The 15,842-nt window shown below is 40.6% G+C and overlaps 1 protein-coding gene across 1 annotated transcript in view; it reads left to right on the forward strand.

Annotated features, from left to right (window-relative positions):
* Positions 1 to 13,346, forward strand: part of LOC311136632 (endoplasmic reticulum metallopeptidase 1-like) — a 53,354-nt gene extending 40,008 nt beyond the window's left edge. The window contains exons 13-16 of the mRNA XM_084170827.1: positions 574 to 776; positions 2,712 to 2,827; positions 4,943 to 5,106; positions 7,554 to 13,346. Of these exons, the coding sequence (XP_084026953.1) occupies positions 574 to 776; positions 2,712 to 2,827; positions 4,943 to 5,106; positions 7,554 to 7,730 (660 nt within the window). The 3' untranslated portion in view covers positions 7,731 to 13,346. The remainder of the gene's footprint in view (positions 1 to 573; positions 777 to 2,711; positions 2,828 to 4,942; positions 5,107 to 7,553) is intronic.
* The last annotated feature ends 2,496 nt before the right edge of the window (positions 13,347 to 15,842 follow it).

Here is a 15,842-nt window from a genome sequence, read left to right on the forward strand (position 1 = left end):
GTCTAGGTCCAAAAGGCTTCTAAACAGCTTCTACCCCCAAGCCATAAGACTCCTGAACAGCTAATCATGGCTACCTGGACTATTTGCATTGTCCCCCCACCCCACCCCCTCTTTTATGCTGCTGCCACTCTCTGTTTATTATTTATGCATAGTCACTTTAACTACCCACATGTACATATTACCTCAGTTACCTCAACTAACCTGTACCCCCGCACTAACCTGTACCGGTACCCCCTCTATATAGCCTCCCTACTGTTATTTAACTTTACTGCTGCTCTTTCATTATTTGTTATTTGTTCTTTTGTAGTTATCTATTTTTTACTTAACACTTATTTTTCTTTAAACTGCATTGTTGGTTAAGGGCTTGTAAGTAAGCATTTCACTGTAAGGTACACCTGTTGTATTCGGCGGGTGTAGCAAATAAAATTTGATATGATTTGAAGAACTGTGTGGCAATGTTGACTGTGTATTTCTACCTACTCCTGCTAAATATTTTCTTTTGAAACGACCGCTTGTTGTTCTACCATGAGTTTCTTAATATCTTTTCACCTTTCTCCCCTCTCTTCCTGTCAGCACACCACACGTACCTTCCATGGTCTGGATGGCCAGGTGAAGAGCAGAGACTCAGGTCTCTGGATCAACAGCTTTGACTACACTGGCATGCAGCACATCACCCCTGTCATACCAGAGATCAACGACACTATCAGGACCAGCTGTCAGGAGGACAGGCCTTTTTGTGGCTACCCCTGGTTCCTACCTGTCAAGTTCCTCGTCAAGTGAGTCATACCCATAGAACTTGGAATTAGAATACGTAGTATACAGTGCATTTGCAAAGTATTCAGACCCCTTGACTTTTCCCACATGTTGTGACAACCTTATTCTAAAATTGATTAAATTGTTTTTTTTTTCCCTCATCAATCTACACACAGTACCCCATAATGACAAAGCAAAAACAGGTTTTTTGAAAGTTTAATACATTTATTTAAAATAATCAACTGAAATAACACATTTACATAAGTATTCAGACCCTTTACTCAGTACTTTGTTGAAGCACCTTTGGCAGCGATTACAGCCTCAAGTCTTCTTGGTAATGACGCTACAAGCTTGGCACACCTGTATTTGGGGAGTTTATCCCATTCTTCTCTGCAGATCCTCTCAAGCTCTGTCAGGTTGGATGGGGAGCGTCCCTGCACAGCTATTTTCAGGTGTCTCCAGAGATGTTCGATCGGGTTCAAGTCCTGGCTCTGGCTGGGCCACTCAAGGACATTCAGAGACTTGTCCCGAAGCCACTCCTGCGATGTCTTGGCTGTGTGCTTAGGGTCGTTGTCCTGTTGGGAGGTGAACCTTCGCCCCAGTCTGAGGTCCTGAGCGCTCTGGAGCAGATTTTCATCAAGGATCTCTCTGTACTTTGCTCTGTTCATCTTTCCCTCGATCAGTCCCTGCCGCTGAAAAACATCTCCACAGCATGATGCTGCCACCACGCTTCACCGTAGGGATGGTGCCAGGTTTCCTCCAGACGTGACACTTGGCATTCAGGCCAAAGAGTTCAATCTTGGTTTCATCAGACCAGAGAATCTTGTTTCTTATGGTCTGAGAGTCCTTTAGGTGCCTTTTGGTAAACTCCAAGCATGTGCCTTTTACTGAGGAGTGGCTTCCGTCTGGCCACTCTACCATAAAGGCCTGATTGGTGGAGTGCTGCAGAGATGGTTGTCCTTCTGGAAGGTTCTCCCATCTCCACAGAGTAACTCTGGAGCTCTGTCAGAGTAACCATCAGGTTCTTGGTCACTTCCCTGACTAAAGCCCTTCTCCCCCGATTGCTCAGTTTGGCCCGGTGGCCAGCTTTAGGAAGAGTCTTGGTGGTTCCAAACTTCTTCCATTTAAGAATGAGGGAGGCCACTGTGTTCTTGGGGACCTTCAATGCTGCAGAAATGTTTTGGTACCCTTCACCAGATCTGTGCCTCGATACAATCCTGTCTCGGAGCTCTACGGACAATTCCTTCGACCTCATGGCTTGGTTTTTGGTCTGACATGCACTGTCAACTGTAGGACATTTATATAGACCGGTGTGTGCCTTTCCAAATCATGTCCAACCAATTGAATTTACCACAGGTGGACTCCAATCAAGTTGTAGAAACATCTCAAGGATGATCAATGGAAACAGGATGCACCTGAGCTCAATTTCGAGTGTCATAGCAAAGTGTCTGAATACTTACGTAAGGAATTTATTTTTTCCTTTTTTTTTATACATTTGCTAAAATTTCTAAAAACCTGTTTTCACTTTGTCATAATGGGGTATTGTGTGTAGACTGAGGGGAAAAAACTACTTTAATCCATTTTAGAATAAGGCTGTAACGTAACAAAATGTGGAAACAGTTAAGGGGTCTGAATACTTTCTGAATGCACTGTATTGTAATTTAATAGGATCTTTATGGTCACACATGGCTGAATTAAATATACCACTATTATTATTATTACTATACTATAGATATGATCTGTATTATATTGGATCTCAAAGGGGTTAAAGATGTGTTGTCTATGGCAACATAATGCTGATGTATTTGGTTGTGCTTTCAAATGTGTTTCATAAAGGGAAAAAAGTTTTACTCTATAATGCACGTACCATACATTTCTTATTAAACTTGTCTGGCAGGTATCGACAGGTTTAGCAAAATAATTAAACAACGGCATTGTGTTAATTTTCTTGTTTTCAGGAAGAACTGGTACCTCCCAGCCCCTGAAGTCTTTCCCAAGTCTCCCATCGAGTTTCAGCTCCTTTCTAAAGAACAGACAAAATGGGGCACAGTGAAGATTACTTTTCAAGTCAAAGGTGAGATTATATGAACATTGAGCATATGGTATTCTTGACCCTTCATCCTCTACCACTACAGTGCCTTTAGAAAATATTCACACCCTTTGACTTCTTCCACATTTTGTTGTTACAGCCTGAATTTAAAATGGATTAAATTGAGATTGCTTGTCACTGGCCTACACACAATACCCCTTAATGTCAAAGTGGAATTATGTTTTTCAAAATGAAAAGCTGAAATGTCTTGAGTCAATAAGTATTCAACCCCTTTGTTATGGCAAGCCTAAATAAGCACAGGAGTAAAAATTTGCTTAACAAGTCACATAATACGTTGCATGGAGTCACTCCGTGTGCAATAATACAGTTTAACATGATTTTTGAATGACTACCTCATCTCTGTACCCCACACATACAATTATCTGTAAGGTCACTCAGTCGAGCAGTGAATTTCAAACACAGATTCAACCACAAAGACCAGGGAGGTTTTCCAATGCCTCGCAAAGAAGGGCACCTATTGGTAGATAGGTACAACAACAGCAACAAAAAGCAGACATTGAATATCCCTTTGAGCATGAGGAAGTTATTAATTACACTTTGGATAGTGTATCAATACACCCAGTCACCCTTCTAACTCAGTTGCCGGAGAGGAAGGAAACTACAGGGATTTCACCATGAGGCCAATGGTGACTTTTAAAACAGTTACAGAGTTTAATGGTTGTGATAAGAGAACTGAGGATGGATCAACAACATTGTAGTTACTCCACAATACTAACCTAATTGACAGAGTGAAAATAAGGAAGCCTGTACCGAATAAAAATATTCCAAAACATGCATCCTGTTTGCCACAAGGCACTAGAGTAATACTGCAAAAAATGTGGCAAAGCAATTAACTTCTTGTCCTGATTACAAATTGTTATGTTTGGGGCAAATACAATACAACAATTTACTGAATACCGCTCTCCATATTTTGAGGCATAGTGGTGGCTGCATCATGTCATGGGTACGCTTGTAATCGTTAAGGACTGGGGAGTTTTTTCAGGAAAAAAATATAAACTGAATGGAGCTAAGCACAGGCAAATTCCTAGAGGAAAACCTGGTTCAGTCTGCTTTCCACCAGACACTGGGATATTAATTCACCTTTTAGCAGGACAATAACCTAAAACACAAAGCCAAATCTAGACTGGAGTTGCTTACCAAGAAGACAGTGAATGTTCCTGAGTGGCCAAGTTACAGTTTTGACTTAAATCTGCTTGAAAATCTATGAGCGTGACCTGAAAATGATTGTCTAGCAATCATCAACAACCAATTTGACAGAGTTTTAAGAATTTTGAAAATAATAATGGGCAAATGTTGCACAATCCAGGTGTAGTTGGCTCTTAGAGACTTACACAGAAAGACTCCCAGCTGTAATCGCTTCCAAACGTGATTCTAACATGTATTGACTCAGGGGGTTGAGTACTTATCTAATCAAGATATTAGTATATATGTTTTTTTTTGTGCATTTCTTTTAATAAAAAATTAAATAAATGTTAGCATTTTTCTTCCACTTTGACATTACAGAGTGTTTTGAGTAAAATGTTGACAAAAAAGGACAATTAAATCAATTTTGTAACACAACAAAATGTGGAAAAAGTCAAGTGGTGTGAATCTTCTATCACTACCTGCTGTAGGATCCACTACTCCAATCTTCTATCACTACCTGCTGTAGGATCCACTACTCCAATCTTCTATCATTACCTGCTGTAGGATCCACTACTCCAATCTTCTATCACTACCTGCTGTAGGATCCACTACTCCAATCTTCTATCACTACCTGCTGTAGGATCCACTACTCCAATCTTCTATCACTACCTGCTGTAGGATCCACTACTCCAATCTTCTATCACTACCTGCTGTAGGATCCACTACTCCAATCTTCTATCACTACCTGCTGTAGGATCCACTACTCCAATCTTCTATCACTACCTGCTGTAGGATCCACTACTCCAATCCTGTCCCCTCTCTCCAAATGTTGTGTGAGAAATGGCAGTGTGTCTAGGAACCATAGTTTGTCACATGCGTTGTGTGTGTGTGTGTGTGTGTGTGTGTGTGTGTGTGTGTGTGAGTGACTATGTACTAACTATATGTGACCCCCAGGTCCCAGCCACATGTCCCTCTACCTAAGGCCCCACCGAGGGGCCTCTCTGTCCAGCTGGTCGTTTGGGGACGGCATCCCCCAGTACCACCTGGATGGAGAGTATTTCATATTCTACTCCCACGGCCTGGATGCCCCCGCCTGGAACTTCTGGTTCGAAATACAGGTACAGAATATTAGAGATTTTAGGATTCCCAAACGGGCAAAGCTGGTTGGGATAATATCATGACAACCAGAAGTGTTTGTAATGACATCATTTCGACCAGTTTTACCTGCTGGGTTAGCTCCTTAATTAACACATTCCTTTTTTCATTGCATGCTTGGATTTCATGCACAGTGTACTTTAATAGCTTCACAGAGATTTGTTCACATGAGCCTTTGTAGGAATGTTTTGTCTTTGTGCAGAGTGTACTAGGGGTGTGCCGAGTACTCCGACAAACGAGTATCGTAACGGATATTGAGGATTTTCAGAGTACTATTATGACGCGTGTACTTTTTGTAATTATCCAGGATCGGGAAAGAAAAGTATTTTTCAGCTGCCAGCACGCATCTCTCTTTCACCCAAACAGTGTGAAGCGCTGTGTGCTCTAAACAACTATTGGCTAGTTCTTCTGTCTGTAAAGAAAGGGGCGGGGTAACGGTTGAGCCTGCTGCAACGATTGGATTAGAACAAGCCGCTCTCCCTCTGCTCTCATTTCCCCAGACAGACACGCACGTGGCTCTGTTTCACTCAGTCACTCGTCTCAGGGCACAAGTCTCCCCTTCTCAGAATCTGTAGCTATTCATTGTAGTTAAATCTAGTTATTTCCTGTCGACTTTGCTGAAGCCATATGGTTGTTTTAGTCTGTCTACTTGGCTGAGGCCATTATGGTTGTTTTAGTCTGTCTACTTGGCTGAGGCCATTATGGTTGTTTTAATCTGTCTACTTGGCTGAGGCCATTATGGTTGTTTTAATCTGTCTACTTGGCTGAGGCCATATGGTTGTTAAGTCTGTCTACTTGGCAGAGGCCATATGGTTGTTTTAATCTGTCTACTTGGCTGAGGCCATATGGTTGTTAAGTCTGTCTACTTGGCTGAGGCCATATGGTTGTTTTAATCTGTCTACTTGGCTGAGGCCATTATGGTTGTTTTAATCTGTCTACTTGGCTGAGGCCATATGGTTGTTAAATCTGTCTACTTGGCAGAGGCCATATGGTTGTTAAGTCTGTCTACTTGGCGTTGTTTAGTAGGTCTACTTTGTCTGTCCGTATGATGATTCCATTGCTGACGACGTAATAATAATAATAATATGCCATTTAGCAGACGTCTGTCGTTATGTCGCGATCCAAGCCCATGCTTGCTTGCTATTATGTTTACAGAGCGACAGATCATTAGGAAATAAAATGACAAATGTAGATAGTTTATTTTGATTGTACAAATGTTGTGGCATCATTTCCTAGAATTCTACACATATTGCCACGGACTGAGAGGAAATGTGCAGTTTTAAAGCTAATTTCCTGCATTTCTACACATGTTGTCAAGGCTTATGCCGTGTTCTTATGCTATCTGAGGGACTCAAACATTATAACAAAATCAATGGGGGCTCCATACTCCCAATCGGTATTAGATAGAACGTCGCAGCCCCGCCCGTCTTGGCGGAAAACCACCTGTAATTACCCTGGTTACCCCATTGGCTCACAGCAAAATGACATTTTTTAAACACAAATTTCTTGTTGACTGCTTGTTTTAGTCAATTACAAAACTCAATTGAAGAAAAGTACATGTCTAAAAATTACTTTTCAACATTGCCTGCTCTCGAGAGTTTGCGCTAATAATATTGTAAGGCTACCCTCTTGCGCCTTTTCATGACGGCGCTATCCACGTGTGTGCTAGCCTCTAGCTAGCTACCGACCGCAACATTAGCTAGCTAGCCAAGACCAACAACACAAACAGACTATACAGCTACAAGTAGTGAGTCTTACCTGTGATGAAATGTTTTCCACACACATAGCTAACTGTACTTGGACACCGGGTCCCCACAATTTCCTGACTCTCCCCACGCCGAATAGCCTGAAGCCACAGGGCTCTTCTAACAGGCTCTATTTCCCTGCATGGGAGCATTGCAAACTAGAGTTCAGGATATTTGAACTGGTACATTCTACAACACAGCAGCTTTCCTGCGTGGTTTTTGATTTCCGTATGATTCAAAATCAACGAAGAAGGTTGCTCTTTTTCAATGGGGAAGACTGATTGTTTTCCTCCAAGGTGGACGTGGTCTAGGGGAATTCCTTCTTATGACGTGAATATCGACTGGGAGTATGCCATGACAGGTTTTTATTTGAGATTCTCCCTGACTATCTAGTTTTTATTTTGGTGGTTGTTAGATCTCAAAGAGGATCTTATTTTAAAAATATATCGCTCCATTATCTTTTCTACAGACTTTATATATGATTTTAGTCTTAAGTTTACACTGAAAATGTTTTACCATCCCGAAAATGATAAAACATCTAAATAATAATACATATAAAAAAAAAGTTTTACAAAAATTGTTGGAGTGGCGGCAACATTTGTGAATATAGGGGAAACACTGTACATATATTCTTGTGTTTTAGTATGTATATTTCTCCAATCCAGCCTCCCAGAGAAGAGGACCCGTCAGGCCCAGAGGGGATGATCTCAGTTGCCATCTCATCTCACTACTTCTTTGGAGAGGACCAGAGGACTGTTCAGCTAGACGACATGCTGCAGAGGTTCCCTAAATGGGCCTTCCCCTCTTCCTGGGTCTCCACCTATCACATGTACCGATACTGACACCTAGGCCTATCAGATGTACTCATACTGACAGGCACCTACCACATTTACCCATACTGAAATACTGGGCCCGTTCTTGGGCCTGCTTCCCCTCCGCTCCAACACACACACACACACACACACACACACACACTGGCCCATTCGAGAGACCCCACCATCACTGTGTCAATAGGCTCATAGCTAACAGGAGGGACACTAAAGCTAAGCCAGAAGCAACCTTATTAATAAACAGTAACAGTAGGACTAGGGCATGGTCCTTATAAACAGTAACAGTAGGACTAGGACATGGTCCTTATAAACAGTAACAGTAGGACTAGGGCATGGTCCTTATAAACAGTAACAGTAGGACTAGGACATGGTCCTTATAAACAGTAACAGGAGGACTAGGGCATGGTCCTTATAAACAGTAACAGTAGGACTAGGGCATGGTCCTTATAAACAGTAACAGGAGGACTAGGGCATGGTCCTTATAAACAGTAACAGTAGGACTAGGACATGGTCCTTATAAACAGTAACAGTAGGACTAGGGCATGGTCCTTATAAACAGTAACAGGAGGACTAGGGCATGGTCCTTATAAACAGTAACAGTAGGACTAGGGCATGGTCCTTATAAACAGTAACAGTAGGACTAGGACATGGTCCTTATAAACAGTAACAGGAGGACTAGGGCATGGTCCTTATAAACAGTAACAGTAGGACTAGGGCATGGTCCTTATAAACAGTAACAGTAGGACTAGGACATGGTCCTTATAAACAGTAACAGGAGGACTAGGGCATGGTCCTTATAAACAGTAACAGTAGGACTAGGGCATGGTCCTTATAAACAGTAACAGTAGGACTAGGACATGGTCCTTATAAACAGTAACAGTAGGACTAGGGCATGGTCCTTATAAACAGTAACAGTAGGACTAGGACATGGTCCTTATAAACAGTAACAGTAGGACTAGGACATGGTCCTTATAAACAGCAACAGTAGGACTAGGGCATGGTCCTTATAAACAGTAACAGGAGGACTAGGACATGGTCCTTATAAACAGTAACAGTAGGACTAGGGCATGGTCCTTATAAACAGTAACAGTAGGACTAGGGCATGGTCCTTATAAACAGTAACAGTAGGACTAGGGCATGGTCCTTATAAACAGTAACAGGAGGACTAGGACATGGTCAACCAGTGTTCAGTAGAGTTCCTTTATTATGGGGATGGGTGTAAATGGGTAGTTATTGTTTTACACTGTTTTTCTTCTCTCTGTCTCTCTCTGACGAACTGTTTTGCATGTTCCACCGCCCTCCGTCTCTGTCAACAAGCACGAGGTCCTCAGTGTCTTCAGCATCACTCTCTCTATTTTAGTTAAAAGGCTACAGTGCTGTCAGTGTTGTTTCCTTACAAAATTAACAATTTTTATTTAAACATGAAACAAACAAAAAAACTCTCTGAGATGTGTCAAGGCCAGTACAGTAGTCTGAAGGTGAACAGGATGTAACTGCTTTGAGTTGAAGTACAGTGAAAGCCTTTTGTGTGATTTACTAACGGTGAGCTCGCTAATGTGCAAGGATATTTTTATCAGTTTTAACGAGTGATGGCTTGACTGACGGAAATTTCTAAAATAGAAATGCAATTAACTCATCACTGAATTAGTAAATCATTTAGCTAGGTATTCCGATTTCAAACTTACATTCTGTCCATCAACAAACACACTGATTAGATAGTAGAGTTTCATACTCTTCAATTTAGCGTTACTCATAGTCAAACTAATGGTGCTTCTTACATTTTCTCAAACTGAACCACAGTGCTCTAACCTCTACACAACTGCAACAAGGCAGTTGTTTTAATGCAACAAGGCAGTTGTTTTAATGCAACAAGGCAGTTGTTTTAATGCTGTGGCACTTTACAAAACATTTATTAATGCAACACATAGGTAAGCCATTCCACCTCACCTCACCAAACCAACTCCAATGTCTTTTGTCCTACTGATGTCCCTCATCAATGGTACTTCCTGTTAACAGTTGAACAGTAGTTTTTCCTACTTCACATGGTGTATTTTTGCCCATCGTGTGCACAGTGTATATCAATATTTTACAGTGGGATATTGTTGTTTTATTATAAACCAATAGAGATTATTATACTAGGGTGGCTGATGTCATAAACCTACATAGACTGACAACACCCTTTCTAGTTTCTAATAATTATATTTCTATGGCTGAAGCCTGTGGTGAGTGGGTCAGACTCGGACTGTGGCACATAGTGAATCAGAATGCAAAGCACTGGACAGAACTTGTATTTTATCAGTGGGGAATCCTCCTTTTCTACTCTCCATGGTTTCTGTCTTTCTAGTTGTGTTGTTATAGAACCAGGGTTGGGGTCAAATTCCATTTCAATTCCAGTCAATTCAGAAAGTAAACCAAATTCAAAAATGTTTCTAATTGAAAGGCATTGAAGATAATTGGAATTTCAGTATGCTTCCTCAATTGACCCCAACCCTGTATAGAACATAATGGTGTTTGACTGCAGGACAGCACCTCCTGCTAACACTTCTCTCTGAGGTAGCGCAGGGCCTGTGTTCATAAATAGTCAGAGTAGGAGTGCTGATATAGGATCAGTTTTGCCTTTTTAGGTCATATCAAATACAATTATATGGATAGATGGGGATCTGATCCCAGATCAGCACTCCTACTCTGGTAAGTTTGATGAATAAAGCCCCGCTATGTTTTCTCTGGACTAGCTTGGTAAAGTATTATCTGTGAGCTGTCTTCATGGTAGGGCTGCACGATTAATCGAATCTGCAGTATTGACATGTGCAATATCCATATCCCAAGAGATATCCATGTAGCAATATTTTGAAACGGCACTCAGCCGCGTGTAACAAACATTTAAATAGTTTACTCTGTTGTCTCTCCCACTCTCCTCTTGCGGCTGCTTTCTACACACAAAGCCCCGCCCCCTGTCACTCAAGCAGCACTGTTCCTCCTCTGCTCTTTAAGTTGCTGTTCTGTTAGGGCAAATGCAAACAACAGGTTGTCCAAACAAGAACGATGGTGCTTTCCACTTTTGCTTCTTAATATAAATCATTTTATTTATATGATTACAACAGTTCACCCAAGTGTTTATCTATATCGCAAGTCAAATCGCAATCAAAATGTTTGGTTAAAACGCAATTCAGTTTTTTCCGATATCGTGCAGCCCTACTTCATGGTTCTCAGCGATGGCTCGATATGTTACCTCTATGAAGTAGCTAATTGGTATTTGGGGTTTTGTGAAGACTGACGGGTACTTGAGATTTGATAAGGATTGTTGCCAGGCAACTGGGTTGTTGATTTGGGCAGTCTCTTGGACTACACTGCTGTGGCTCCTACTAGTACCAGTTTGTGTTGTGGTGTGTTGAACAGTCGCCTTGTTGTTTTGTATCCAGCGATGTGTCCTCCTCTCTCTCAGAGCAGGTGAAAGGATGGAACCAAGAGAATGTGCTTTCTAGGTTCTAGAACGTTTCTAGGTTCTAGAATGTCACATGGTTGTAGACTAGAGGGTTAAAAGTATCTGTTGGCATCCTGCCTTATGTCATGCTTCTTACTGTTCTGGTCACATGCACTTACCTGTAAAATATCTGGTTTTAGCAAGTGCCGGATTGTACAGCAACATTTCGTAAATTCTAGTGTCGTTTTCGAAGGGTTTAAAACCCTCTATTATTGTCATATCCATCGCTGTGATGCACCTGTGGTGAAACAAACATCCCAGTATACTCTTTGAAATATGCACGATGAACACAAGGTGATGTTTTGATTTAAGAGAGGAAAAGAGCAAGGGGGAGGAAACTAACATGAGCACGTGTCTAAAGACTCCCAGACTCTTTAGGTTAGCTAGTGGCGTCGTTTAGTGAGGTGTTGTCAACGCCTGAACTTGGACCCTATTCGCTGCTGTTGACCAGAGCCCTATAAAAGTAGTGCACTATATAGGGAATAGTGCATTATATAGGGAATAGGGTGCCACTATATGGGGAATAGGGTGCCATTTTGGTCGCCTTTATCAAAGAGGTATATCAACACCACTCAGGCCTGATGGATGGAACTTAAACTTAATGTTTTATCAACAACAAAACATTTTGAAAGTATATGCATAAACTTCTAATAAGAACATCTTTAAAATCAGAGGTGTAATTTAAACGTTGAAATCAAATAAATGATTTGTATTTCTATCAAATATTGTGCGTTCCAATACAATACATATTCAGTTGATGTGCTTTTCGTTTTTTAAAATTTAGGTAAAAGAAATGTCCCATTTTAGGTCCTGATTCTGTAATTACAAAACGATTGGTGACTAATGTTCAGGTTCACTACATTTCCCATTTAATTTAAGTAATGACTCAAGCTCTGAAGTGTACTGTACACAGCCTTGTTTAATGTTTTGTACTGATTGCTCATCAAAACTGTATTGCTGCTTATTCTCTGTCGAAGATTGTAAAATGTAACGTGGTTTATGGTAATGACATTTCATGTCAGTACTGTCAAACTTTTCTTATGCAGTCATTTATCATAACATTTATGATTTGACAAAAAAAAAAAAAAGTTATGCTGGGAAATCAATCCGATCGCGCTTAGTCGGCAAAGCACGTTTTAAAGGCATTGTTCCCACGTTCGTGGTGACGAGATTCACGGTAAACGCTGGCTGCATATGTTGCTTCAAAAATGTCCATTAAAATGGCGCATTGCTGCCAAAACGCGATCGGATTGAATTCTGCCATAAATCACCACTCAGTGTTTTAATAGTGCACTCGTTTCCATGTTCACCAAAGCACATTGGTCAAATTCAAGCAAACTATTATAAACATTGTTCAAAGTAGCTTGCGAAGGGTTAAGTATCATCATATCCCATAAAACATTGTTACTGTAACTTATCTAAACATGATACTGTCATTTCCCCAGCCTTGTCCTTTGTAAATACCAATTATAAAAGGTGAAACATTTCATTGAAACCGTTTATGGGTCTCAAATGTAATTCTGTAGAATGATTGGGAGAAAGGAAGGATCTACTTTCTTTATATGTTCTTTATTTTTAAACCGTCAGTTGATTTAATTTAGTTATGCTTAAATGTTTCCTTTATTTTGGCAATTACCTGTACTTCAGTTTGAAAAATAGGAACTAAAATGCACATGGTAATATCCCACGTCCACGTTTGTTGAGTGATCCTGTCTTTTAATTAGTGTTTTCGTTGGGACATGTACGTTTTTTTTTTAAACCTTATATTTTGTTAGATGCAACTCACCTACTTTAATTGTACTTAATTACGGTGTACTCCTGGGACACTGAATAAAAGTGCAGTTTTGTATAACATGTTAATTATTTAAAAGCAATCATACTTTTGTAATTTTGTATTTTATTAAATTGATTTGTCTAATTAGATAGCCATGTACTTAATTTGTCAAATGGAGGGTTATGCCTAATCTTTTAAAATCAGTTATATAATCACAGATGGGATTAACATGGTTGATGGGAAAGATTTGGGGAATATTGTGTAACAGGGTATTTTCATGACTTGATTACATACTCAAAAAGAAGCTTGAAATGAACACTTGTGTCCAGTGACTTACCACCATGTACAGCAATAAAGTGCTTAATACATGTTGCTTTTAGTAGTCTTTTTCTTCTTCATATATCTCAATTGTAAATGGGGGGAAAATACATTTGTTTAAAAAAATAATTTATTGTTTATGTACAGGAAAAAATAGAAAACCAAAATGAATAGAAAAGGCAAATTGTACAATAAACAGTATCTACAGTGCTATGAAAAAGTATTTGCCCCCTTTCTAATTTTCTCTACTTTTGCATATTTGTGTTACTGAATGTTATCAGATCTTCAACCAAAACCTAATATTAGATAAAGGGAACATAAGTGAACAAATAACAACAATTACATATTTATTTAATAAACAAAGTTATGCAACACCCAATTCCCCTGTGTGAAAAAGTAATTGCCCCCTTACACTCTAACTGGTTGTGCCACCTTTAGCTGCAATGACTCCAACCAAATGCTTCCTGTAGTTGTTGATCAGTGTCTCTCGTCACTGTGGAGGAATTTTGGCCCACTCTTCCATGCAGAACTGCTTTAACTCAGTGACGTGTGGGTTTTCAAGCATGAACTGCTCGTTTCAAGTCCTGCCACAACATCTCAATTGGGATTAGGTCTGGACTTTGACTAGGCCATTCCAAAACTTCCAATTTGTTGCTTATTAGCAATTTTCATGTAGACTTGATCGTGTGTTTTGGATCATTGTCTTGCTGCATGACCCAGCTGCGCTTCAGCTTCAGCTCACAGACGGATGGTCTGACATTCTCCTGTAGAATTCTCTGATACAGAGCAGAATTCATGGTTCCTTCTATTAAGGCAAGTCGTCCATGTCCTGAGGCAGCAAAGTATCCCCAAACCATCACACCACCACCATGCTTGACCTTTGGTATTTTACATTTACATCATTTAGCAGACGCTCTTATCCAGAGCGACTTACAAATGATGATGTTCTTACTGTGGAATGCAGTGTTTGGTTTTCGCCAGGCATAATGGGACCCATCTCGTCCAAAAAGTTGACTGAAGTTTGCCAAAAAGCACCTGGACGATCATCAAGACTCTTGGAAGAACGTTGTATGGACAGATGATTCAAAAGTATAACTTTTTAGATGACATGGTTCCAGTAATGCCTGGCGAAAACCAAACTCTGCATTCCACAGTAAGAACATCATACCAAAGGTCAAGCATGGTGGTGGTGTGATGGTTTGGGGATGCTTTGCTGCCTCAGGACCTGGACGACTTGCCTTAATAGAAGGAACCATGAATTCTGCTCTGTATCAGAGATTTCTACAGGAGAATGTCAGACCATCCGTCTGTGAGCTGAAGCTGAAGCGCAGCTGGGTCGTGCAGCAAGACAACGATCCAAAACACACAATCAAGTCTACATGAAAATTGCTAATAAGCAACAAATTGGAAGTTTTGGAATGGCCTAGTCAAAGTCCAGACCTAATCCCAATTGAGATGTTGTGGCAGGACTTGAAACGAGCAGTTCATGCTTGAAAACCCACACGTCACTGAGTTAAAGCAGTTCTGCATGTAAGAGTGGGCCAAAATTCCTCCACAGCGACGAGAGAGACTGATCAACAACTACAGGAAGCATTTGGTTGGAGTCATTGCAGCTAAAGGTGGCACAACCAGTTATTGAGTGTAAGAGGGCAATTACTTTTTCACACAGGGGAATTGGGTGTTGCATAACTTTGTTAATGAAATAAATATGTAATTGTTGTGTTATTTGTTCACTTATGTTCCCTTTATCTAATATTAGGTTTTGGTTGAAGATCTGATAACATTCAGTATCACAAATATGCAAAAGTAGAGAAAATTAGAAAGGGGGCAAATACTTTTTCATAGCACCGTACACTGCACTGAAGATGTCCACCTATCTTGACCCAGGGAATGTTACTGCGTCATAGATATGCAATACTTTACTGTACACTACGAAGGAAAACAAAGATGTTCTTATGTCCTTCATACAGATTTTGTATGAAAAGAGTACCACTGTTGTCATGTCTGACATTGTGCTTTTCCCAACAGCAGAGACAGACACGCACGAAACAATAGGCTTCTCATCAGATCAGAAGGAAACATGAAACGTGTATAATCATAATATCCATTTCTATATGATATAGACTGTCTTAAGTACTAACTGAAAGATTTGTTGGAGCATCAATGGTTTGATCTTTCATCAGAGGGGTGTGGAGGGGTTCATCGTACCTCTGCATATACAAGCACTCACGTCACGTTGTCCCCACAACACACTGACCCAAGGCCTCAGAACATGTCTCTGGTTAGCCAAGACCCTTATTACGTTAGATAAACTTTACAGCTGGGGTTTGTTGTGGGCTTGAGAGCAGACAGTAAGCTACTGCATATACTGTACTGACCGCAGAGGAGAGACAGAATAGAAGCACATCTATGCTGTGTAGTTAACTGGAGTCCCAGGTCTGTTTGTACGGTCTCGCCAACTCCATAGCAAACGTGACAATGACAGAAATGGATTTTGGTAAGACGGCACCAACCGGTCTGGGACTCAGGCTAGTGTACAATCACGGCCAAA

Source organism: Coregonus lavaretus, assembly GCF_964263955.1.
Source record: "Coregonus lavaretus genome assembly, chromosome: 10".
NCBI lineage: Eukaryota > Metazoa > Chordata > Actinopteri > Salmoniformes > Salmonidae > Coregonus > Coregonus lavaretus.